The 25,475-nt window shown below is 40.8% G+C and overlaps 1 protein-coding gene across 1 annotated transcript in view; it reads left to right on the forward strand.

Annotated features, from left to right (window-relative positions):
• The window catches only part of MTTP (microsomal triglyceride transfer protein), a 64,817-nt gene that overhangs the window by 19,111 nt on the left and 20,231 nt on the right, over positions 1 to 25,475 (forward strand). The window contains exons 4-12 of the mRNA XM_027853401.1: positions 4,412 to 4,519; positions 8,487 to 8,603; positions 8,975 to 9,114; positions 9,795 to 9,945; positions 11,449 to 11,606; positions 15,684 to 15,852; positions 18,801 to 18,908; positions 22,149 to 22,361; positions 25,010 to 25,221. Coding sequence (XP_027709202.1) covers positions 4,412 to 4,519; positions 8,487 to 8,603; positions 8,975 to 9,114; positions 9,795 to 9,945; positions 11,449 to 11,606; positions 15,684 to 15,852; positions 18,801 to 18,908; positions 22,149 to 22,361; positions 25,010 to 25,221 — 1,376 coding nt within the window. The remainder of the gene's footprint in view (positions 1 to 4,411; positions 4,520 to 8,486; positions 8,604 to 8,974; positions 9,115 to 9,794; positions 9,946 to 11,448; positions 11,607 to 15,683; positions 15,853 to 18,800; positions 18,909 to 22,148; positions 22,362 to 25,009; positions 25,222 to 25,475) is intronic.

Below are 25,475 nucleotides of genomic sequence, written 5' to 3' on the forward strand. Positions count from 1 at the left end.
GCTCCCAGTCTAACAGGGAAGACAGCATGCAAACAACTATATACAAATAAGCTACAGCTAGGGTAAATGAGAGATAATCTTAGAGGGAAGGCACCAGAATTAAGGGGGAATCAGGAAAGGTTTCTTTCAAAAGGTGCAAATTTAACTGGGAAACCAGAAGACAGAGATGAGGAGGAAGAGTGTTCCAGGGATGGGGGAACAGCCAGTGAAAATGCCCAGAGTGGGAGATAGTGTCTTGTGTGAGGCGCAGCCCTGGATTGTGGGGGTACGTGGAAGGGGGAAAGTATGAGGAGACTGGGAAGGTTATGGAGGGCTTTAAAAACCACTCATAGGATTTTATATTTGATGCTAGAGGTAATAGGGAACCTCTATCTTATCTATGTCTGTCTGTCTATCTATCTATCTATCTATCTATCTATCTGTCTATCTGTCTTTCTGTCTTTCTGTCTTTGTTTCTTCTTTTGTATGCTATGCTGTGTCAACTACATACCAAAGAGATTTCATGGGAAGGCAATGAAGGAAATGGAGGGTGAAAGTAAGGAGAGGTAGTATCTGTGATTTCACTAGGATAGGGAACTCCAGGTGAGGACACTCCCTCTATCAATGCTGGTTATCACCTCTTCTCTTGAGAGAGTTGCCTAGAGCAGACGTGTCAAACTCTCAGCCTGGACACTTATCCAACCCGATTAGCATGTTTTGGAAAATATTTAACAAAAGAAATAAAAATATAATACAACCCAAATAGTGTTGATTTGTGGCTTTATAAGGCAGTGTGCAGCCTGCGAGGATCCATTTCTGAGTTTGATACCATGGGTGGAACACTGAGGGATGTCAGTGACTTGCCCAGCATGGCAAAGCTAGTGTGTATCTGAGCCCAGCTCTCTACCTGCTATATCATGCTGAATTGTCATGTAAATGTGAAGATGTATTGGCACTTCAGTTTCTTTTGAGTTTTTCTGCTTCCCGCCAAGTTTTTGCCTCTTGCTTGAAAAGCTCCCTCCTCCCCCTTTCCTCTTATCCTACCCCGGCATCCCCTCCCTCCCCCATTCAAATGGAAGGAAAAACTGATTCATGTCTGCTAGGCCACTTCCTATGGTTGTTTTTAGTCTTTTTCTTAGATAGTAAGAGTTTCTCAGTGATGGGGACTTGATTTTTGTTCTTTTTAAAGATGCTCTAAGCCCACAGAATCTGAGCAGAGGCTTCTTCCTCCTGGGGAAAGCCTATACACAATTGCCACTGAGTTCAGTGGTGTGTAATTCCCTATCAAATTATAGCCTGAAAGCTTCCTCTCAGCCCCTCCTCCCAGCTGTGGATACCCTCTTCCCCTCTCCCTGTTTACAGGCCAGTAACAACATGGCCCTGATGGTCTAAAGACCCAAGGGAGTGTCTTCAGACGACCATACTGGGCTCTTATGTGGCCAGCGCTCATTTCAAAATGGAATGAAGTCATCGTCTGTGGCCAGAGTATGACTGAATAAACCCACCTCATGTTGTGAAACCATGACCTTCATCCTACTACAGCAATGCAGCCTGCTGACTAAGAGCTGCTGGGCTAGAGCTGCATGCTTGGACATGAGCTAGGAGAAAGTGCACTGACTTGGAATTCAGAGGACCAGTGTTCAAATCCTGGCTCTGCTCCTTACCACCTGAGCAAGCCCTTACCGTCTCTGGGCCTCAGTTTCCTCATCTGCAAAGTGGGAGGGTTGGACAAATGTCTTTTAAGATCTCCTTCAATTCTAAATCTGTGTTCCCATAATGCTACCACAGACAAACAAAACCCACAGAACTTCCACACCTTGTCAGTCCCATTGTAATAATAGAAATTGACATGAAAGATGGAAAGAGATATACATTTTCCCTTAAGATCTCATCTCAAACGTAGGATCTTTGATTTAGAGCTGAAAGCGCCCTTTGAGGCCATCCAGTCTGGCCCATCATTTTACAGGTGAAGAGACTGAGGCTTAGGGAGGTGAAGGGGACCCCCAGCTTCCACTGAGGTAACCCAAACAGTTAAGTATCAGGACTGGGGTTGAAGCCTGGCTCCTCTGACTCCAGAGCCAGTGGGCTTTTCCGTCCTGCCAAGCAGCCTCTCCATCATTATCTAGTTTGAGAGAAAAGTCACAATTAAATAGTGTTTTCTGAAAACACCTAGATAAAAATCAAATCTTGAATCTACCAGCAAGCATAAAAGGAGAGCATACAGTGGATGTAAAACTTAAGTCAATCAATGAATAAGCATTTATTAAGTACCTGCTATGTACCAGATACTGTGCAAGGCACTGGGAATACAAAACAAAAATGTCTTTACATTCCATATATTATATTTTATAGGGAAAGGCATTGAAAAGCATGTACATAAATGAGTATATATTAAATAAGTACAATTATGTATGCATATACATGTTTATATGTTTATATATAAATATACATAAAATTTACATGTGTGTATATATATATATATATACACACACACACACATATACACATGAAGATATATGTGTGTGTACAGGCATGTAGGTACATAGTGCCCCAGAAGTTTTAGGGCAGTTTTAAAACTATTGAAGACTTTTGAGACCTCTGTGTATAAAACAAGTTTGTGCTAAGGGGATTCAAGTCAGAATGAATTCTAGAATAATTCTTCACCCCCTCCCTAATAGCCCTAAAATGACCCTGGAGGTTAATATTTGGCTTAAGATCTAGGCGTACAAGCCTAAGTGATCTCAGCTCTGAGGATAATCAATAGCACATATGCCGTGTCTGTGTAACAAGAAATAAGGCCCATGGACACCTTGTATACACGTTGAGTGTCTTAACACTCTCTAGGGGCCGTCAGAATATATGGACAATCTGCCTTTAAGTCAGCAAACATTTGTTATCCAAAGGTTGAATCAGAGAGCCAGGTTGCAATTAATGTAAGGTTAACTACATAAAAATAAAAGGCATGTTTTGTAGGTTGGAAGATTGTGCTGTGTAATGATAACACTCCAGGATTTCTTTCTACCAGATCCCAACGCTTGCCCTTTGAAATATCTAGGAAGTAGGCCAGGCCAGTGATCTCATGGTCAGTCGTAATTTGCACTCCATCATGTGAGAAATCAATCATGGTCTGTTTCCTAACACAGGTGCAGCTGTAGTAGATCTTAGATTCATTTTACTCCTGGAGATTATCCTAACCTACCCTGGGCTTGGGAAATGTGACTGCGTGCCAATCATGCTGTTGAAAAATGGGAAAAGACCCGGTTTATGATATGACCCATTAGAAGCTCATGTTTGGGGCTGATAGATTGCCAGTGGTTTGTTTGAAAATATGATACCATGCATTTTCAGACACTGAGGTCATTGTTCCAATTCCCTTTTAACCGCGGCAAACACTATCCTGACATACATGGGTTCAACCACTGCAGTAACTAAGAAAAGTGACCATTTAAATGTCTGTGAGTAAATGTGTTACTAAGCTTGGGTCTGCATAGGCAAAGAGATGTGGAACCTTGAGGTAATCATCTGAACGGGCAGAGGAAAAGATCCTATGCTCCTGAGCAAAGTTACAAGTTACTTTTTTTAGTTGTGTGTGCTTATCCAATTCTTTGGATAATTGCTCAACTTTCTCCTTTACTTTGTGAAACCACAGTTTATATTAGGGAGAAAGAAATGCCCTACCTGGGCATTTGCCTATACCTAGTGTGCACTTTAGTGTCTAGCAAGGCAGCTTTATTGAGGGGAAACCCTTCTGATAAAGGGCAGTCTGGGAAGATGAAATAGGTCTGCTGCTGCCCTAAGCAGAATTGGGCACCCTGCTGAGGCCCTCAGAGGAATCAAAGCTAGTAAAATCTGGTAGGTTTTTATAGGGTTCTTACCCCGAGGTCAAGCAAGTGCCAGCATTGTGGGAAGTCTGGACCTAGGAACTGGTACTGATTCATGCTAGTGGCATTCCTGGGTGATTGGTGGTTAGTTAATATTCACATGCTCTGCCAGTGGGAAAGGGGCCTTCGGCTGTTACTGCTTGACAGGTTGACTAAGGGGTTTTGAGTTTCCCTGAAACTGCTTCCTGTAGTGCAGTGGGATCATTATAGGTCCCCAAGCAATAGATTAGGATCAACCACTGGGTCTCAAAGATTGATCTCCTAGCCAGTCACTTTGAACATCTCCAAGATTTGTAGCGGGAAAGGGCTACAACCTGCAACAGTGCTCTTCCTATCTCTAGAAAGGCACTTTGCTTCTAGCATTTCCCCTTCTCATCATCCTTCTGATCTCAAGTTTTCTGTGGAACAGAAAGTAGCTCCTCTTCCCCCAAAAGTTAAAGGCTTGGTACTAGAATAACAGATGGAGAAGAACCTGACTCTCTCCGCTATTGATTTAATGAGATCTGATTGATAATGCTTGTCTTTCTGTTGGATTATTTCTATTACCCCAGGTTACAGACTACTACTCATTTCCAAGTGAACCAGTGGGTGTACAAAATCTCAAGAGAGGACTGGCCAGCCTGTTTCAGATGCAGCTAACCTCTGGAACCGCCAATGAGGTATGAGCTATAGAGGGATATTGTGAAATAGCTATAACATCTCATTCAGCAATAGAAAGACTGAAGCTAGTACCCTGATTTTGATATCATTTAAAAAATTTTTCCATTGAACAAGCTCCCTACCATGTCACCCCATTAAAAAAAAACAACCCACAAAACTCTTGTAATGTATATTATTAATCTAAACAGATCTCCCCACATCCAAAATTGTATGTCTCACTCTTCATCCTCAATCCATCATCTCTCTGTTGGGAGGTAGGTAGCGTGCTTCATTACCAGTCCTCTGGGATTTTGATTGGTCATTGCACTGACAAGAGTTTTAAAGTCTTTTATTTTATTTCTAAAATTATTATTTATCTATTTTTAACTTTTTTTTAATTTGAGTTTCAGATTTTTTCCTCCCTCCCATACCTCCCTCACCCACTGAAAAGGCAAGCAATATGATATCGATTGTACACATTAAATCAAGCAAACATATTTCCATATTAGCCATATCACAAAAACATAATCGATTCTGCCCCACCACCTTATTTTAACTCTGTGTGTCTTTCTGTTTTGAGTGTGTCTGTTTTAAACAATAAATTAGTTCCTAGTCTGTTTTGCCATCCACTTCTGTTTTATGGGTGAGCTCATCTCATTCACAATCACAGTTATGATTATTAAACTGTGTATTCCTCTCCGCCTCATTTTCCTCTGTCCTCTTTTTATCCTGTCCCTCCTCAAAACTCTTTTTTGCTTATAACCACTGCTTCTCTTAGTTCACCCTCACTTTTATCATTCTACCTCTCCCACCCTGCCTTTCTCTTATCCCCTTCCTTTCCAGTTTCCCTATTGGGTAAGACAGATTTCTATGCCCAACTCAGTGTGTGTCTATATATTCTCCCTTCTTTGAACCAATTCCAATGAGAGTGAGGTTCAAGCATGTTCTCCCACCCCCCTTCATTTTTCCCCTTCATTGTAAAAGCTCTTCCTTGGGAATTTCTTTTATGTGAGAAAATTTCCCACATTTTACCTCTCCCTTTCTTCTTCTCCCAGTGTATCCCTCTTCCTCATCCCTTCATTTTTTTTCAGATCATCTCAACATAATCAACTCACACCTATGTTGTCTGTCTACAAAGACTCCTTCTGACTGCCCTAATAATGATAAATATCTTAGGAGTTACATGTACCATCTTCCCATATAAGAATATAAACAGATTAAGCTTATTGAGTCCCTAAAGATTTTTCTTTTATGTTTACCTTGTTAAGCTTCTCTTGAGTTTTCTGTTTGAATATCAGATTTTCTACTCAGCTCTGGTCTTTTCATCAGGAGTGCTTGGAAGTCCTCTATTTCATTAAATATCTGGGGTTTTTTTTGTCCTAAAGGATTATATTCAGTTTTGCTGGGTAGGTTATATTTGGTTGCAGTCCTAGCTCCTTTGCCTTCAAGAATATCATATTCCAAACCCTTTGCTCCTTTAATGTGGGAGCTGCTAAATCTTATGTGATCCTGACTGTGACTCCATAATATTTGAATTATTTATTTATGGCTGCTTGCAATATTTTTCCCTTGACATCGGAGCTCTGGAATTTGGCCAAAATATTCCTGGGAAGTTTTCGTTTTGGGATCTCTTTCAGGAGATGGTCAATGAATGATTCTGATTTCTATTTTACACTTTGGTTCTAGGATATCAGGGCAGTTTTCCTTGATAATTTATTGAAATATGATATCTAGGCTCTTTTTTTATCATGATTTTCAGATACTGTAATAATTCTTAAATTATCTCTCCTTGATCTGTTTTCTAGGTCAGTTGTTTTTCTATTGTGATAGTTCACATTTTCTTCTATCTTTTTCATTCTTTTGACTTTGTTTTATTGTTTGATGTCTCATGGAGTCATTAGCTTCCACTGGACCAATTTTAATTTTTAAGGAATTATTTTCAGTGAGCTTTTGTACTTCCTTTTTCATTTGGCCAATTCAACTTTTTAAGATGTTATTTTCTTCAGTATTTTTTTGTGTTTCTTTTTACCAAGCTGTTAGTTCTCATTTCATAAGTTTTTTGCATCATTCTCATTTCTTCTCTTATTTTTTCCTTTACCATTCTTATTTCTTTCTTTAACTCTCCTGGGAATTCTTTTTGGGCTTGTGTCCATTTAGCATTTTTTCCTTTGAGGCTTTGCTTGTAGCTCTTTTCACATTATTTTCTTCTGAGTTTGTGTTTTGTTCCTCTTTGCTACCACAGCACTTTTTATAATTGAATTCCTTTTTTGTTGTTGTTTGCTTATTTTCCCAGCCTATTTCTTGACTTTGAAATTAATGTTAAAATCGGGCTCTATTCACCTCGGGGTGGGAAGGCACTGTTCCAAGCTTCAGGCTTTTTCATGCTGCTGTTTCCAGAGCTAGTTCTGGGGATCTGCAAGTTTTCAGTGCTTCCAAGGTGGTGTGATCTGAGAAGAGATGTGGTCACTGCCCTCCTGGTTTGTGCTCTGGTCTTTAACCAGGAAGGGCTGCCACTGTCCGGCAACCACAAACGCTGGTGCTCCTGCCTGCCTCTTGTGACCAATCACAAATGCTCCTCTCCACCCTGCAGCTGTGACCCAGAATGCTTATAGACAAGAGAGTTGCCAGTTAGCATCAGCTGTACTCAGTACCAGCGGAGGTTCCTTTGTAATCTGTTTCCGACCCATTGTTTGACCCTCTTACCGTCTCTGGGCTGAGAGCTCCCACAGCTGCTGCCGCTACTGCTGTCATAACCATCTCCAGAAATCCTTTAAAGTTGTTTGTCATTAAGTGTTGCCAATATCGTATACATTGTTCTCCTGGCTCTGCTCACCTTATCCTGTATCGGTCCATGCACGTTGTCTAAGGTATCTCTGAAACGATTGCTGGATTCGTTTCTTTTGACACAACCACGTCTCTGTTGTGATTTATAGACATTCAGTGAAGACAGCTGGGCAGACAGACCCTTGATTAGGACTGCTTCATCCTGGTGAACTCAGGGGAAAAGCGCCGTGTGAAGTGGGAGTGATTTAGGTAGCGTAATTTAATTTTGATGGAAATACAAATGTCCATCGCCAGAAGGACTGGAGTCCAGGTTGTGTGAGAGAAGATTCAAGAAGTGCAGTTGGTTAGCTGCCCTGGAGCCAAGTGTAGACTGAGGTGACTTAAAAAATCCCAGAACTTTAGGGGTGGACAAACACAGCTCTAGGACTGAATGGCACTTTAGAGCTCATTGAAGGCATTCCCTCTCATTTTACAGTGGAGGAAACTGAGGCCCAGAGATGCGATGTGACTTCTCTGAGGTCACACAGAGAACAGGTGGCAAAGGTTCAGCATTCTAGGTCCATGTTCCAGATGAGAAAACATAGCCAGGAGATAAAGTGGGTTTTCCAAAGTTAGTAACTGGAAGTACTGGAGTATGGTCATCATATTGACCCACATTTCAGATAGATCCATTACAGAGAGGAGAAATACATTCAGACAAAGAGAGCCATTATGAAGACTGGCCAAGGGTGGAGGCTCGGGTGAAGAGAAAAAAAAGTCAAGATAGCCCGACCTAGGTAGGGTAGATAGAGCCGAGGTTCAAACAAATACAAAAGCTTTGGGACCATCGTTAAAATCTAGTAACAGAACCCTTCAGGTCTGTATTCCTGTACCTTGTAGCAACCTCAGCTCTCAGAAGTTGAATGCTGACAGTCTCACTCATAGCCAGCCCATTTTCCTAAGCCCTGTTATTGGTAGGTATCTAGGAGTGGGAACATATTTTGTTATTCCTGAGTTTCTTGTGGGGGTATGGTAAGATTCAACTGAAAAGCATGGAAAAAACAGTCAGATGCTAGAAGAAATGCACACTTTCATTCCCTCCTCTCACTCCAGTTGACCTGGAGAAAAATTTGATTGCCTAGTAGTAAGTTGGGGGTGACTTTTCTTAAAGCCCTTCTCTTAGAATCTTTCCAAACGCCGTTTCCTCTTTTTAAAAAAATTTAGGTGGACGTTTCTGGGAATTGCAAAGTGACCTATCAGGCCAATCAAGATAAAGTGACCAAAATTAAGGCCCTGGATACTTGCAAAATTGAAAGACCTGTATTTACCACCCATAACAAGGTATGACCCAGCTCTCTTAATTCAGAGTGTCTAGAAAGCTGTGCTTTGGGAAGAAACGGGAAAGGGACAAGCATTTACTGAACGTTTCCTATGTTCACTGTGCTAAGGCACTGCGCTAAGCACTTTACAAATAATCTCTCATTTTATATTGATTTGGCAGAATAAGTGTGAAAAGAGGAGAAGGTAGAGAATAAACTGTGAAAGTGTACTTGGAGTTTTTAGTCAATAGAGACTCCATTGTAGATGTGCCTGCCATATAAGCTAAATGGGTGGCTACTTTTTTTTCTTAACTTGATCCAGAAATAAATAACTTAATCTTGATTTTTTTTTACAAAGTGCTTTTTCTCTGCTTTCTCCCCCTGTTCACCCAGGTTTTAGGGATCAGTTCCAAAGCAGTATCTATGACCACTTATAAAATAGAAGACAGTTTTGTGACAGCGGTCCTGGCAGAAGAGACATATGCTTATGGTCTCAATTTCCAAAGACTGGCTACAGGCAAAATAATATCTCGGTAAGAAAAAGAAGTAAATATTTGGAATTTTAAACTTTCTTTGCTGTTCCTTAATTTTGAGTAAAACTTAAGCATATTGTTCTCTTCATTTCTCTAACATAATTTTTTTTAAAGTAAAAGCTAAAAAAATACAACAAAAAACTTTGTACTTTTCTGTTATTTGATTATAAGAGAGTGTCTTATATTGAAGAAAGGCAAGGACTCCAGAAGAAACCTGGCCTGGTTGAGAGCTGGCCTTGTGACACACTGGTTGTATGACCTTGGACACATCCTTTAATCTTGCAGTGATGGGCTGCCCCCTTCTTGGCTGCCGCTCTGATTGGTTGAGAAAGCTTCTCCTCTGGGAATTTCCTATTTCTGTGAAATCACAGAAGAAGAGGAGAAGAAATTATTTGTAAAGGAAACATGGCAGATACACTGTCTGGCCTACATTACTTACAGTCTCTTGAACCTATATTTATACATGTTATTTCGATTTTTAGTTTGTTTGGATTCAGTAGCAATTCCCATGATGCTGGGTCGTAGAGGACAGCAGATCACTATTGGGGTTTAGTTAAGAAATGAGAAATCTCAATTGTTGAATATTGAGATATTTCCCTTGCATTTTTTGATTGAGTGTCTTCCTGCTTGCTTGGATGTGAATGCTGACCATAAGGTCTTTTTCCTTGGTTGCTTTATAGGCAGAAACTGGAGCTGAAGACGACAGCAGCAGGCCCAGGACTGATGGCTGGAAAAAAGGTCGCTGCGGTGATTAAGGCCGTGGATTCAAAATACACAGCCATGTCCCTGGTCGGGCAGGTCTACCAGAGCAAATGCAAACGGTGTCCTTCTGTAAGTGCTCACGTTTTTTCTGCTGCTTTGGAATAGGCAGGAGTGGGGAACCTGCAGCCTTCAGGCCACATGTGGCCTTCTCAGTCCTCAAGTGTGGCCTTTTAATTGAACAATTCCATAAAATTTGGATTCATTCGAAAGGATTGAGAAGGCCACATGTGGCCTGAAGGCCGCAGGTTCCCCACTCCTGGAGCAGAGTGATAACCACTCACTTGGCTTCCATTCAATTCCATAAACAATTATTAAGCATCTGCTGAATACCTGACACTGTGCTATGTGAGTCTCTGGGGAAACTTACATTCAGGCAGGGGGACAGAACATGTACAGCATGTACACAGTATATGGCCTCCTGGCCCAGATTATAAATTGAGAATCATTTAGTAAATAGTTTTAAGAAAGAGATATTTACCAAAATGGTGCAATAAGGTTAGTTGGTACAAAACATCTGTGATCTGTCTCAGCTAGAACTCTACACACGTTCCAGTTTCTGGAGTCCCTCCCCTTCCCAACTGCTCAGTGATTTGTGGACAATCTCTGGAGCACGTCCAAGTGTCTTTGACCCATCTATCTGTGATTCTTGTGCAACTAAAGACATTTTAGCATTTGTTCTGAGGCCTGTTTGTGATTGTTACAAGCTGTGACCTTACCTTTTCTGAAGTCACTGAAAAAAAAAAAAGGTAATTTCATCAAAGAAAATAACAACAGAGAGACAATTAAAAAAAACTTTAGGGATACAGCCAAAGCTACATTTTAGGAGAAAATTTATCTTTTAAGAACAGATCGGTGAATTAGGCAAACAAAAAAATAGCAGTTCTGAAAATTAAAAAAAAGATTAAAAATCTATTGAATTGATAAGTAAAACTAGGAGCTAGTTTTTTTTAAATTAATAAAATAGACAAAACATTAGCTAATCTTATTTTTTTTTAAAAAAAAAGGAATGGAAAATCAATTTTGCCAAATCAAGAATGAAAAAGGAGAATTCACAATAAATGAAGAGTACATATACTTCTCCCATCCTCTGTCTCATGCTTTAAAAACATCAGGTCACCAGTAAAGTGACTACAGACACTTGTGGAAACTTTGTTAATTAGAAAAACAAAAATATTTTGGATTTTTTTTACCTCTCAAATATTCTAGGAATGAATGTATATTCCACCCTTGATCTACTTTAATGGTAAAGCCTTGGTCTCAGTTTAAAACTCCATAAAATAACAAGGTAGTGGGTGACATCTATTTTTGGTCTATTAGCTTCAGTAATACTGGTTAAGCATGGTCATTCCCATAACCTAATAAGGAGATAAGACAACCCAATGTATATGTGTCACCATAACTGTGGACAATAACAAAAGTGTGTTGTGGGATGTAGAGATTTTGCTAACATATTGGCTTATATTACTTGAAGGTTGTAAGATAGGGTGTATTCTAGGGAAAAATAATCATCCTTTGTAAAAGGTTCTGAGAAGGAGACATCACCCTGAGGGCACTGGTGGTCATGTTTTTCAGCTTTCTGAGTTCTGGCAGACAGCAAAGAAGCAACTGCAGCCTGATAACCTAGCCAAAGCTGCCTCTGCCCGAAGCTTCTTAGACCTCATCCATCACTTCAGGACGGCCAAGAAGGAACAACTTCTTCAGGTTCTCAAAAGCGAAAGCAAAGAAATCCTGTAAGTCTCTGGATTCATCATACGGTGCTTTCCTAAGGTCAGAATGAAACTGGGACAGAAGCTCTTTATTTGGCTGATTGTTAAATAGAGAATTGGACTGAGAGCAAAGCTAACAGAATTGACTATTTTATCCTGTTTGGCACTTTTATCACAACTTTATGCCACAAGGTAAAAATGTAGAATCACTTGACTAGAAAAGGATTTCATGGTAACTGTGCTTAATAGCAATGAAATCTTGACAAGAAACACTCTAGAATATCTAAGAGCAGAAATTGGTCCTGTCCTTGTGCACAGGAAAGCAAGGAAAAGACTTAGAGGGCAGCTAGGTGGTGCAGTGGATAGAGCATCAGCCCTGGAGTCTGGAGGACCTGAGTTCAAATTTGAACTCAGATGCTTGACACTTAATAGCTGTGTGACCCTGAGCAAGTCACTTAACTTCTGTCTGCCTCAGTTTCCTCAACAATAAAATGGCAATAATGATAGCAGGCTTGTTATGAGGTTCAAATGAGATAATATACGTAAAAGCAGTTAGCATAGTGCCTGGCACATAGTAGGGGCTTTTTTGGTCATTTAGTCATTTCAACCACGTCCAACTTTTCATGACCTCATTTGAAGTTTTCTTGGCAAAGATACTACAACGGTTTGACATTTCCTTCTCCAGTTCATTTTACAGTAGGTGCTTAATAAATACTTATTCCCCTTTCTTCCCCCTTCCTCATCGGCTAGTTCCCCATGCCACTAAAATCACGTTTCCAGTCCTTATCTTCTATTGGGACTGAATTTTTCAGTTCATTTGTGTAGAGATGCAACCTGTAGGTATTCAACCTAAATCACCAGACCACTTATTACCCCAAACCCAGTCAGTCTGTGAATGAATGGGGATTTGGTCATTAGCACAATAGAAAGTATGAACCAGCTGTGTTCATAGAATTCCAGATCTAAGCTGGAAGGCACCTAGGAGGCCATCAGATCTACGCCCCCAATTTTACAGGTGAGGAAGACAAAGCCCGGGCCTTCTCTGTGCTTGCCCAGTCACACAGAGCAGGTATTTAGTAAATAGCAGAACCAGCACTGGGCCTCAGGTCCTGTACCTCCTCATTCAGCTTTCTTTTCCTCCCACCACACAGATGGAGTCAGTGGCTGCAGAGATAGAGCTCCTGTTAGGTCTAAAACATTGGATTTCCTGAAAAACCCTTAAAATACTTTAGTTTTATTATAGGTGAACCTACTATTTGGAGGGAAAGTCTGTTTTTTAAAATTGTTATGGATCTTGAGTCCATTTTGCTTTTGATATACTAAAGGAAACACTGTATATGGACATGAATTGAGTATATATATATTTCCAAAAGAAATCAGATATAAGGGGCAAATTAAATATCCAAAAATATCCTTTGTTCTCAAAGAGGACCAAAATGACATCAGTGTGCTAGGGTCGGTTACAGTGTGTCTGACTGTGGCTGATCAGACCAATACAAGCTCGGAATGCTCTACCATGTCAACACTTGGGGTGAATTCTCTGAATTTGCTCATCTCGAGTTTCTTTTGAGCTCCTTCAATTCTGCTCTGCTCATGGAGCATAGCACCTTCTCTGATGAGGGCACGCCATGCTGGGCAGCGTCTCCCATGTCACACAATCTATTCCAAAGTTCTTAAGAGAGGCCTTGAGAGTGTCCTTGTATTGCTTTTTCTGACCGCCTTGTGGCCACTAGTCACCAAATATCCAAAATAGTAAATTTTGGATTCTATTTGAATAATAGAATATTCAAATACAATGACAAACAGAGGCATCTTCATACCAGTAAAAAAAAAAAAAAAAAAAGCCTGCACCTTTTAGGAATTTAATGTGGAGACTGCATCCTGGTCCTAGCTCCCTTCCCACTCACCAGATCTTAATTCAAGTCCTGCCACTGTCTTGTAACTAGCTGTGTGACCTTGAAGTTCCTTAACCTCTTTGGTCCTCAGTTTCCACTCTATACAAGACAGCAATGCAACTTGCCACACCTACCTCTGTAGGATTGTTGTGACCAAGTATTTTGCAAACTTGACCAAGCAGTGAGGTACTTTTGTATCGATTCAGCAGCCAAACAGGTGCCCACTCCTAGCCAGCCCCATGCTAAGCGGCAGTTTTTGCTTTAGAGTTTGATTGTACAGTCTTGTGCCGTGGTATTGCTCAGGGGCTCACCCCACGTGCATCTGCTGAGTAAAAGGAGCTGAGTCCTGCAAGTCAGGTGGCCTTGGGGCTGACTTTGGCTCTGCCCGGGGCCTGGTCGGCTGGAGCCACTTGGTACTATTCGGTTTTGAAAACTGATAAGCAGGGGACAGCTAGGTGGCAAAATGAATAGAGCTCTGGCCTTGGAGTCAGGAGGACCTGAGTTCAAATCCAGCCTCAGACACGTAACACTTACTAGCTGTGTGACCCTGGGCAAGTCACTTAACCTCGATTGCCTCACCAAAAAGCAAAAAAAAAGAAAAAGAAAAAAGAAAGAAAGAAAATTGAGAAGCAACAGGGCCTAATTTATTTTGTTGATTGTCTAGACTTAAGAAAATGATGGAGAAAATGGTAATAATAATGCAGGTTAAACTGAAAAGTGTCATGGCTCTGTCCCTCGCTATGCATGTGACTGTGACCAAATCGTTTAGCTGTCTGTGAGAAATGGGCTCTATCGTCCCTGCCCACTCTTCCTCGCTGGGCTTTTGTGAGGAATCACTGAATGTGAAAGCACCTTAAAACATTAAAGCCTTTTGTATGTGTTTGGCATTATACAAACATGCATAGGTATGTGCACATACCAAGAACACACATTGTGTGAATGTTTCTTGATAGAGCGATTAGTTTTAAGTATATCTACTTGCCCACAGGGATGTTCCCCAGGACTGCACCGTCGGAGAAGTTTTGTGTCTAGGCCACCCAACTCATACTCAGTGCCATCCCCATAGTCTAAGTCCTCAACATGCTGGAGTCAAGTCAGCAAGCATTTATTAAGAGCCTGCTGTGGGCCACGCACTCGGCCATGTGCTGGAATATACACTTAAGATGTAACCGTCTTCGTAAAATAGTAAAATATAAAGTGAATACTAGCTCCTGAATCTTAGGGACTTTTTCCTCCATCTTTCTACTTCCACAAGTACAGAGTCGGTTAAATATTTAGGCATCTGAGGCATGGACGCTGGGTTACTTGAAAAGGCCATGAGCAAGGCCCAGGGTATCAGCTTTCAGTGGTCAGCATTCCATGCATTTGTAACAGTGGAAAACGGGAGTGCACATAATCCTTAATAATGATGATAATGGTCAATATTTATATGGTGCCTTTTAATTGGCAAAGTGCTTTACGTGTGTTTCTCTTCATGAAATAGCTTGTATTTATAATGTACTTTAAAAGGTTTACAAAGCACTTTGTATTATCTCATTTGATCTTCACATCAACCCTGATAGGTAGGTGCTATTTTTATCCTCATTTTACAAATAAGGAAACTGAGGCTGAAAGAGGTTTAAGCTAGTAAGGTTCTGACTAGATTCAAATACTGTCTTCCAGACTCCAAGTCAGGAGTTATAATTATATCACCTAATCACCTCATCTTGATCTTAATACATTTCTCTAGAACTGGAATTCATTTGTGATTTTTTTCCAAATGGATTTACTTTTCCTAATTATATTTAGCTTCAGTTAGTTAATATTAGTTTGCATTCTTCTGAAGATGCATTGTGCAGAATAAGTAGGAAAGGAAAGAGTAGCCAAAAGGAGGAAATGTCCTGGGATCAAGAAATTTGCTGTGACTAATCCATGAAGCAGATAATCATTCAATAGAATAAAGGCTATAACTAGAATTTTATATCAAAGACTAGGGTGAACATTAGGTTCTTTTTCCTTGTGGCATCTCTCATCTCCCTGGAAAGATCAAAATTCAAAATCTGTGTGTAGCTGAACTTTTAAACACTTTCTCAAGTGTTCAGGCTAATATTCATGACTGTTAGTCTTTATTTATTTGGCGAGCATTTGTCATTCATCTCCTGCGTGACAGGCAGTCACCGTGCTAGGCACTGGGGATACAAATACAGTGAGCAGTTTTCTCTTACAGACCTCAACTGGTAGATGCTATAACATCTGCTCAGACCCCGGATTCTTTGGAAGCCATACTGGAGTTTTTGAATTTCAAAAGTGAAAGCGATATTATTCTCCAAGAGAGGTTTCTTTATGCCTGTGGTTTCGCCTCCCATCCCAATGAAGCGCTCTTGAAAGCTCTGCTTGTAAGTACAAAAGGACAGTGTGAATTTGTGGAGGCGGGGAAAAGGGGGAAAAGGTTCACTTAATACAGTGAACAGGATTAATACAAATATTGAAGGATGAAATTAGACCTGAATTACTGCAAGGATTACGTGAAGTAATGTGATAATCGCTCTGATTGTTTATTTTCTGTAACATAACTTGTCACTAAAACTTTCTAGACTGTTTCACAGGGTTAGGGACTGGATCTGTGATTTCAGGGTTGTGAAGTCTTTTGGGTGATGGACCTCCCTCTAGGAGTTCAGGTCAGCACCTTGTCTGCAATTTATGTCTTAGAGATTTGCCCTAAGGAGCTCTAAGAGGTTAAGTGAGCAGAGGACCTGGGTTTGAAATCTGCCTCTGGAAGTGGAGTCTGTATGATGGACTGATAGTCAGCATTTTTGCCAGCTCACTCCTCTTCAATAATCTAGGAAACACAGCACACTCAATCCTCATGGAGAAAGCCAAGGGGGAAAAAATCATAGTAAGTCACTTTTCCAGACGAGGGCAGCATAAGGATTTAGACAGAGAGGTCTGGGGACACAGGTTGGCCAGCAGCGTGGCATGGGGGCAGCAGAAGCAGTGGTGGGGAGCATTCTAATGCCCAGGGACTGTAAGGGGGCTAAGACTGAACACTAGGGCTGGAAGCGCCAGAGCAGAAAGGGCCCCCTGAACCAACACTGGAAACAGGCACAGGTGGGTGCCGACTGGCAGTTCTGTCACCCATTACCCAGGTCCAGGTCACAGTTCACAGCAGAGAGGATGAATGAAAAGTCCTTGCTGTGTACAGAGCAAGGACCATTTCTAAAAACTTAGCTGTATGGCACTGAGCTCAAGATCAGAGTGGGGATTCAGTTCTTACCTTTAGCCTTGCACAGAAGCCTGCAGTGGAATAACCATGGCAGGAAACCAACCAAAGGGGAATCAAGAGTTCGTTGTCTCTGAGCCTACAGAACTTCCCAGTGGGCTAACGATAACTAAGTCCAGCTGAAACTCAACCACACACAATCCAACAGATTGGACGGTCCAACCCGGGATAGGGGCTTGCAGAGCTCATGCTAGGAGGGCAGTGAAGAAATCTCTGCCCAGATTACACTACCTTAGAAGCATCAGAAACTTGCAGGCCCCCAGATTAAGCTGTGAAAATAGCAGAAGGACAAAGAAAGACAGAAGCTCAGGCCAGACATTTCTCACAAAAGGGAGCGGAACCCCATATTAACATAAAACTAAAGTCAAGAACCAGGCAGGAAGAATGAACAAACAAACAGAAGAGCCTGACCATAAAAAGCTAAAGACACAAACACCGAAGAAGACAATGATTTGGAAACATCTACAAAGCCTCAAAGAAAAGTGCAAATTGAACATAAGCCCAACAAAAATTCTTAGAAGAGTCTTTCTTTTAGAAAGAGCAAAAAATTAATTTTGAAAACAAAATAAGAGTAGTAGGAGAAAGGCGGGGCATGAGACCTATGCAACAAAGTTATTGAAAGAAAATGAATAGCTTTGTAAAAACAGCATAAAACATTACTAAAGATAACTCTGTAAAAATTAGAATTTTACCAAAGGAGGCACAAAACTTTACTGAAAAAAACTGAATAATTTTAAAATTAGAATTGGCCAAAGGAAAGCTGATAGCTTTATGAGACAGCAAGAAAAAGTAAAACAAAGTCAAAAGACTGAAAAGATAGAAGAAAATGTGGAATAACAACTGACCTAGAAAATAGATTGAGGAAAGATCATTTAAGAGTCATCAGACTACCTGAGACCAAAAAAAGAGCCTAGATATTATTTCAAGAAATTATAAAGGAAAACTGCTCAGATATCTTAGAACCAGAAAATAAAAAAAGAAATCAAAAGAATCTACCGGTCACCTCCTAAAAAAACCTCAAGATGATCACTCTCAGGGTGTGGTGTTGTGGTGGTGGGAGGTAGGTAGGAGCTTCTCTGCTTCTAGCAGAGCACCCAGGCTTATCTCTTGCTCCTGCCACATGGCCAGCCCATTTACTGAATCACTCATATATTTCTTTGATGACATCTTTTGTTCTTCTCTTTCCTAATTCCTCGTTTGCAATGTGACATGCACTATGCCCTTGATCACCATTCAATTTCAGTTCTTCAGATAGTATAGTATTCCTTCACTGACCACCATAAATAGCACAATTAAATAGAAAAGATAGACTTAATTCAGTAAAATCAGCTCCGTTCACAATAGAAAAATTGAGTTCTTCATTGGGGAACATGCATGGTCCCCATGTTCCTGAAAATGGCACTGTCTGATAAGTTATATTACCTCATACCTCTTCAGTTCAAAGGTGTGTATTAAATTTCAGGGCCATATCTAGCAATTCTGGTGCCCAGGGTAAGGCCACAAGATGTGTTCTTTCATGTATCAGCAAAAAGGTGCCCTCAGATAAACTTTTAAAAACAGATTAGGTTGGGGGGAGAGATAACTTGTACCTTGGGACATAATGCCCTTTGTGGGGAAAGGTCCTGGGATACCAGTCCATTGGGAGAGAGAGAGACCTGAGGACATTGGCTATTACTGTGGGAGGGAACAGGAAAGTGTCGAGTCAGCAGAAGAAGCTCTACTTGGTAAGCCACCACAGGGAGGAAAATATACATCATCTGGTATTGTATTTTAACCAATTTTTCTTTTCTAACTGGGCGCTAATCTCAGCTATTTCTGAAGGAACCCAAAGGCTATCCCTCATCAGTGACTTCCAAATTGTTGAGCCCTGGAGCAAAGACCAGCTGCCCCCACTCTCGTTATGATTGTGGAAAATGTGTTGGGGTCCTAAAGCATGAAACTGAATATTTTAGGAGGATTAAAAACATTTTATTTGGACAGTAGAATATTTATTTCTCTACTCATCGATGTACTGCAGAAAAATTTAAATGTTATCAGTAATATCTATTTCCATTTGGCTAACAGAAGACATTTAGGAACCCCATTGGAAGCAATGACATCAGAGAAACAGTCGTCATCGTCATTGGTGCACTTATCAGGAAATTGTGCCAGAATGAAGCCTGCAAGGCCCCAGTAAGTGACAGTCATTTTATTTATTTCTTTTACAATTTGTCAATCATACAACCAGTGTTTGTTTTATGCCTAGCATAGGGCCTTAAGTCCAGTTTTGTTCTTGGATGTAGACAAGGCTTCGTGAGAACCCATGAAGGCTGAAGTCAACCCCCTGTAAATCTAGTTTTCACAATGAAAACATTTTATTTAGTTACTTCTAATTACTTAGATGTTACATGCATCTTTGATCTGTGCATTTTGGTTTCATATGATAAAAGTCTCTAATTTGCTTGGGAAATCTGCCATATTTCTGTGTATTCATTTTTTGAAAATTAAAGTTTTACTGATTTCTCTTATTTTTAAATAATAATCATTTCTGAATACAGCGCATCCTTCCCCCACCCCCACCCGCACATGCCTGGTCAGTGAGCCTCTCCTTGTCACGAAGGAAACACTTAAGCAAAGCTAAATGACACATTGGGTGTCTGATAGCCTAGTCTCCCCACTGTATCCCCACTGGCTCAACAAAAGGAGAGAGATTCATTTCCTTTTCTCTTCTTAAGAGCCAAGATTGGTCAGGACACTTATGTGATATTTGGGTTTTTGTTTACATTTTTGTCGTTGTGCATCTTGCTTTCCTGGTTCTGATTATTTCACTCTGCATCAGTTCACACAAGTATTCCTATGTTTATCTGAATTCCTCATATTCATTTTTTATTTTGGTCTAATAATATTCCACTTTATTTATATGCCACAGTTTGTTTAGCCATTCCTCAATTGATGGGGACCCACCTTCTAGTTATTTTTGCTAACATGAAAAAGTATGCTATGAATGTTTGATTACATATGGGATTTTTCTTTCTGTCTTTGTCTCTTTTGGGATATATGCCATATTGTAGGATTAAGGGGTGTGGACAGTTTAGTGACTTTTCTCACATAAGTACAAATTGTTTTCCAAAATGTTCAGAATAATTCACAGTTCCACCAATAATATATGACTGGCCTAGTCTTTTCATCGACTCTAACATCAACTGTTTCTTTCTTTTTCATCTTTGACTATTTGCTGGGTGTGAGGTGAAACCTCAGAGTTGTTTTAATTTGCATTTTTCTGATTATTAGTGATGACATGTTGTGGAATGGCTCTCGGTCTTACATGTTCATGTTCTCTACAACTGGAATATCAGACTTTTATTAGCAATACAAAGCTATTTTCCCCCAATTGCCAATCTTTCTTATCCTTACCACATCAATTTTGTTAACGTAAAATTTTTTATAAATTTATGTATTCTAAAATGGTCTATATCCTCTTTTTTGAACTCCCCTAACCCTTGGTTAAGAATTCTCCACCTAGCAGTAGCAAACAGAGCAAGATACTGTCTTCCCTTCTCCATATAATTCAGATCTCTGTGTTCTTTTAAGAAAACACACACACACACACACACACACACACACACACGCAGCTACCTTCCAAGGATGATTGAAAAAGAGAAAGCCAGATTACTCAACATCAAACAAAGCTGTTCTTTCTGCTGTGCAGATGCTGAGCTTATGAAAACATACGCTTTTCTCCCCCTGCCAATGTTAAAATTTCAAAGCCATTTTCAATTGTGTTTTGTCCCTTCCCTCAGCTAAACTAGGGAAGTTTTGAAACAGAGAAAGACGCAAATAGGAGTGGAGACAAGAGTTCATCCAACTGGGATCCAAGTCCCATTTGCCTTTTGCGTATTACCTAATGTCATCTAGTAATGGCTGAGAAGGGCAGAGAGCTAGCCTTGAGCCATGGAGACCTGGATTCGAGTCGTGCCCCTGAGGCACACTGATTCCATGACTGTGGCACCTTTCAGTGCCCCTGGCAGCGCTCTGAGACCCTAAGCTGCAGAGAAGGTGCCGAAGGGGCATCCCCTGCCTGCACTAGCAGAGAAACTCTGCTGACCTTATACCAGTGACGTCAAAGCTCTAGTCCCCATCCATCTGAAGGACATTAGTGAATGACAGAAATTCTGGCTTCCTTGTCATTTAGACCTGATTTCCTTTAGCTTAGACTTGTTTCCTTTCTGCTTAGAAAGAGACAGTAATGAGGGGCAGTGCACAGAGTGCTGAAGCTGGAGGTAGAAAGACTCAAGTTCAAATCTGGTCTCAGACTCTTACTAGCTGGGTGACCTTGGGCAAGTCACTTAACCTCTGTTGCTTCAGTTTCCTCAAGTATAAAATGGTGATAATTATAGCATCGACCTCCCAGGGGTATTCTAAGGATGAAATGAGACAATAATTGTAAAGCACTTAGCACAATGCCTGGCACATAGTAAACAGTACATGTATGTGTGTATATGTATGTATGTACATACATACACATATATTCACTATTATTGTTATGAAGCTGATGACTATACATATTTGTGACGGGTTTTGTTTTTCTTGCTTTCTCAGTGTGTGTTGAGACGGAGAGGGTGAGAGGAAGAGAATGAAATCCTGAAAATAAAATAAAACTGAATTTAAAAAAAGAACTTAAAACTGATACGCATAATCTCAGCACTAATCACACTTGAAGCTAAGCTGAACTTCTAAAACCCTCGTTAATTTTGGAGGCATTCCATATGCATTGATTGATGATGAAATGTAAGACCCCCGAGAGCAGATTTTGTTTCCTTTTTCCTCAGCACCTAACACAGTATCTGGCACATGGTAGGTGCTTAATAAATGCGTGTTGATTGATTGATGATATCATTAAAATGTGGTATAACTGACCACTTAGTCACTATGACAGTTTCTCCTTTAGAAACAGTTTTCCATTCAATAAACATTTGCTCAAAATTCACCATGTGACAGAGACACCTAGGTACTATATATAAAAACACACATTAAAAAAAAAAAAAACCCTGCCTTCAAGGAGCTTACATTCTACTTGCTTTTAAGCCCATTGAGCATGAAAAATATGACTTTGGACATGCAAAATATGTCAAAACATTAGTAGACCTATTGCCAATGATGTTCCTTGCTTCTAAAAATGCCTCAGGATATTGTTATAAAGCAGTGAGCTTAATTTAGATTTAGTTTACCCGTGGTGGTTGTGTCTGTGAGAAATGTCCTAGTTTGCTCATCCAAGTGAAGTGTTGTAAAGAATATCATCAAAGAAATAAATGGTTGAAAATGAAGTGGGACATGAGCTTTTCTGGGAACTGGCTGGAGTAGAAAGCTTACATAGCCCACGCCTCCCCGAACCCACTGTGAAGAGTCTTGAAGTGGTGTCCGTGTTCTCTTTAGGCAGTGGTTGAAGCCAAGAAGCTGATCCTGGGAGGCCTTGAAAAATCAGACAAAAAGGAAGACGTGAAGATGTATTTGTTAGCTCTGAAGAATTCTCTTCTTCCTGAAGGGATCCCATTGCTGCTGAAATACGTAGAGTCAGATGATGGGTCCATCAGCCACCTGGCCGCGACAGCTCTGCAGAGATACGACAGCTCTTTCATCACTAATGAGGTAAGAAGATTTACCAGACGCCCCCAAAATTCCCAAAAGCTGTCGTTAACCAGTAAACTCCCATGGCTTCCAATCACATCTGGCATCAAATGCCATTGCTCTGTCATGTAAAGCCCTTGGCAACATGGCCTTAGCCCGCCTCACCAGGCTTGTTTCCCATTATTTCCCTTCACACAATATAGTCCAGCCCAATTGTCCCTCTCTCTTCTTCACATCTCCTATCTCCATGCCTTTGCCTAGGCGTATGCCCCATGCCTGGAATGCCCTTCCTTTTTGACTCTGCCCCTTCCTTCAAAGCTGGGCCCAGATGCCACTCCTACATCAGGCCTTTCTGGATATTGCCAGTTACTGGTGACCTCTTCAAGTACCTTGTATTAGTTTGCATTTATTTTATATACTTTTATTTCTATACATATTGTTTGCCTGGGTAGATTGTAAGCTTCTTGAGAACAGACTGTTTCATTTTTGTTTTTGTATCACCAACACTCAGCATGTTGCCTGGCGTATAGTAGGTGCTTTATAAATGTTGTGGATTGATTCAATTTAAGTGAAATGCAAACCACCCTCATTCAGTTCAACTGAATTTTACTCAAAATAATAATCTATCAGGAGCAGCTAGGTAGTGTGGTAGATAAGCTCCAGTCTTGGGGTCAGGAGGACCTGAGTTCAAGTCTGGCCTCAGACACATGACACTTATTAGCTGTGTGACCCTGGTCAAGTCATTTAACCCCGATTGTGTCACCAAAAGGCAAAAAAAAAAAAAAATAATGATCTATCATATGCCTCACAGACAGCTCTAACAAAGAATTTTGGTCTCTTCTAATATCAGCTTCCATGTTTTTAATTGCCTCTTTGTCCCACCACAAACATAGGCACAGTCACAGACCTTTGGACCACATCATGCCGTGCCATGGTCCTGAGCACAGAACTCGGGCTTTAAAGGCAGATGTTTTCCAGTGGTTCACACCTTTCCACTTCCCTGGGCCTGGTTTGCACATAGCCAATAACATGAAATATAGCCTGGATAATTAAAAAAATTAAATATACATAGTTTTTTTAAAGGGATGCTTAATTTGGTTCAGTTTAACAAGCATTCATTTTAGTGCCTCCTAGGGCACTAGGCCCTGGAAATACAAAGACAAAAACAAAACAGTCCCTGCCCTCAGGGAGCTTTCATTCTACTTGGAATACAGCATGTGCACACATGATAGCCAAATAGATGCCAAATAAATACAAAGTCAGCTCTAATGTTGATTTGTTTTTTCTCCTTCTAGCATGTGGGGTGAGAGGCAGAGGTAGGTCCCTAGTTCTGGTACAAAAGCCTAGAGGCCAGAGGTGAGAGGGCTCTCACTTACTGTGGAGGCCTGGGGCCAGAATTGACTGCAGTTATCAGTGTTGCATGGACAGTTAAAAGGATACTTGTAATTGCAAAACAAGGCAAGTTAACAGGCACATTTTTTTTCCTTCCAGTAATTTATATAAAATGACATCACTTGCTTCAAAGGGCTCTTTTTCCTTTCCATCAGGGCAAAGAACTTTTGTTAAGTATTTTCGCCATTTATTTTTTCTCTTATTTGTGTGGATTTATTAGCACACTTATAAAGTTCTATAGACTTTGAGACATCCATTGTGCTTGCTAAAAAGCCCTTCTGACTTCTTTGTGGTCTCTTCAAAGTCATTGTTTAACCAAATAGGGGAGGTTGTGTGTGTGTGTGTGTGCGTGCGTGCATGTGTGCTCCAGATAAGTGTGGCACTGCTGTTTTATCCTGTACCTTAGAGTCCCTAGACCCTCCCCAGATGATTTCTATGTCTAGACTCAAGAGCAGCAAACAAGTCTCTGAGGATCCGGTCTAAGGAATGAGGGAGCCATAGATAGTAAAAGGGAAAAAAAGTTTCCAAACGCCTGGCAGAGTGTTAAGCACACAGTAGGCTCTGAGCTACCATTTGTCTTGTTTTAAAGTTTACAAAGCACTCTACAGATCTTTCCCCTTTTGATCCTCACAACAATCCTGTGAAGTAGGTGCTGTAATTACCCCCATTTTACAGATGGGGAAACTCAATTTCCCAAAGTTAAGTGATTTGCCCTAGGTCACATGGTTAGTGTGGCATCTAGACACATCAAATACTTGTTGACTAATAATAATAGCTGGCGTTTATATAGTGCTTTAAGGTTTGTAAAGCAATTTACATGTAGTTATCTCATTTAATCCTCATAGTAACACTATTATTATCTCCATTTTACAAATGAAGAAACCAAAGCTGAAAAGTCAAGTGATTTGTCCAGGATAACACGGCTAGTAAATGTCTGAGGCAGGATTTGAACTCAGGTCTATCCTGACTGTGCCAGGTACTTTATCCACCGGGCCACCTAGCTGCCTCTCTGAAAATAGAAGCAAAAAAAAACACCATTTTGTGACCACAAAATGCTGCATTCATTCACAGTGGATTTTCTATGGTGATTTAGAGCAGGGAGGATAAAAGGCAGAGAAGGCAGGAAGGCAGGAAAGCATCCTTTGAGAATTGTTCCAAGGGACTGGTGTGAACACCAGTCTTGCCAGAGCCCCCTTGCTGCCCTCCAGCCTTGAATGGAAACTTGGGTGCCAAAGAGCTAGATCTGCCCTGACTAAAACGGACTTTCCTGTGCCCAGGTGAAGACCGTCATGAACAGGATTTACCACCAGAATCGGAGGGTCCATGAAAAGACAGTGCGTACCACCGCAGCCACCATCATCCTGAATAATAATCCGTCTTACATGGAAGTCAAAAACCTCCTGCTTTCTATTGGCGAGCTCCCCAAAGAAATGGACAAATACATGCTATCGATGGTCCAGGACATTCTGCGCTTTCAGTTGCCTTCAAGGTAGAGTATCCCTTCAGGTGGTCTGTGTGGGACCAGACCAAGGTTGGTGGTGTCCCATTGTCCAGAACTAAAGAGTAGGCTGAGGTTCTGCTGAAGATGGCACATAGCAGGCTGGAGAAGAAAACCGCCCCCCCCAACCACACACACACACACATGTGCACACGCACACACGCACACACATCCCGCATTAGTATTGTGCTGATGCCCAAAACATGAATACTATTCATTCCCTTAGGTCTTTTGTATGTGTGCCA

The sequence above is a fragment of the Vombatus ursinus genome, unplaced genomic scaffold (genome assembly GCF_900497805.2).
Source record: "Vombatus ursinus unplaced genomic scaffold, bare-nosed wombat genome assembly UNPS02009975.1, whole genome shotgun sequence".
Taxonomy (NCBI): Eukaryota; Metazoa; Chordata; class Mammalia; order Diprotodontia; family Vombatidae; genus Vombatus; species Vombatus ursinus.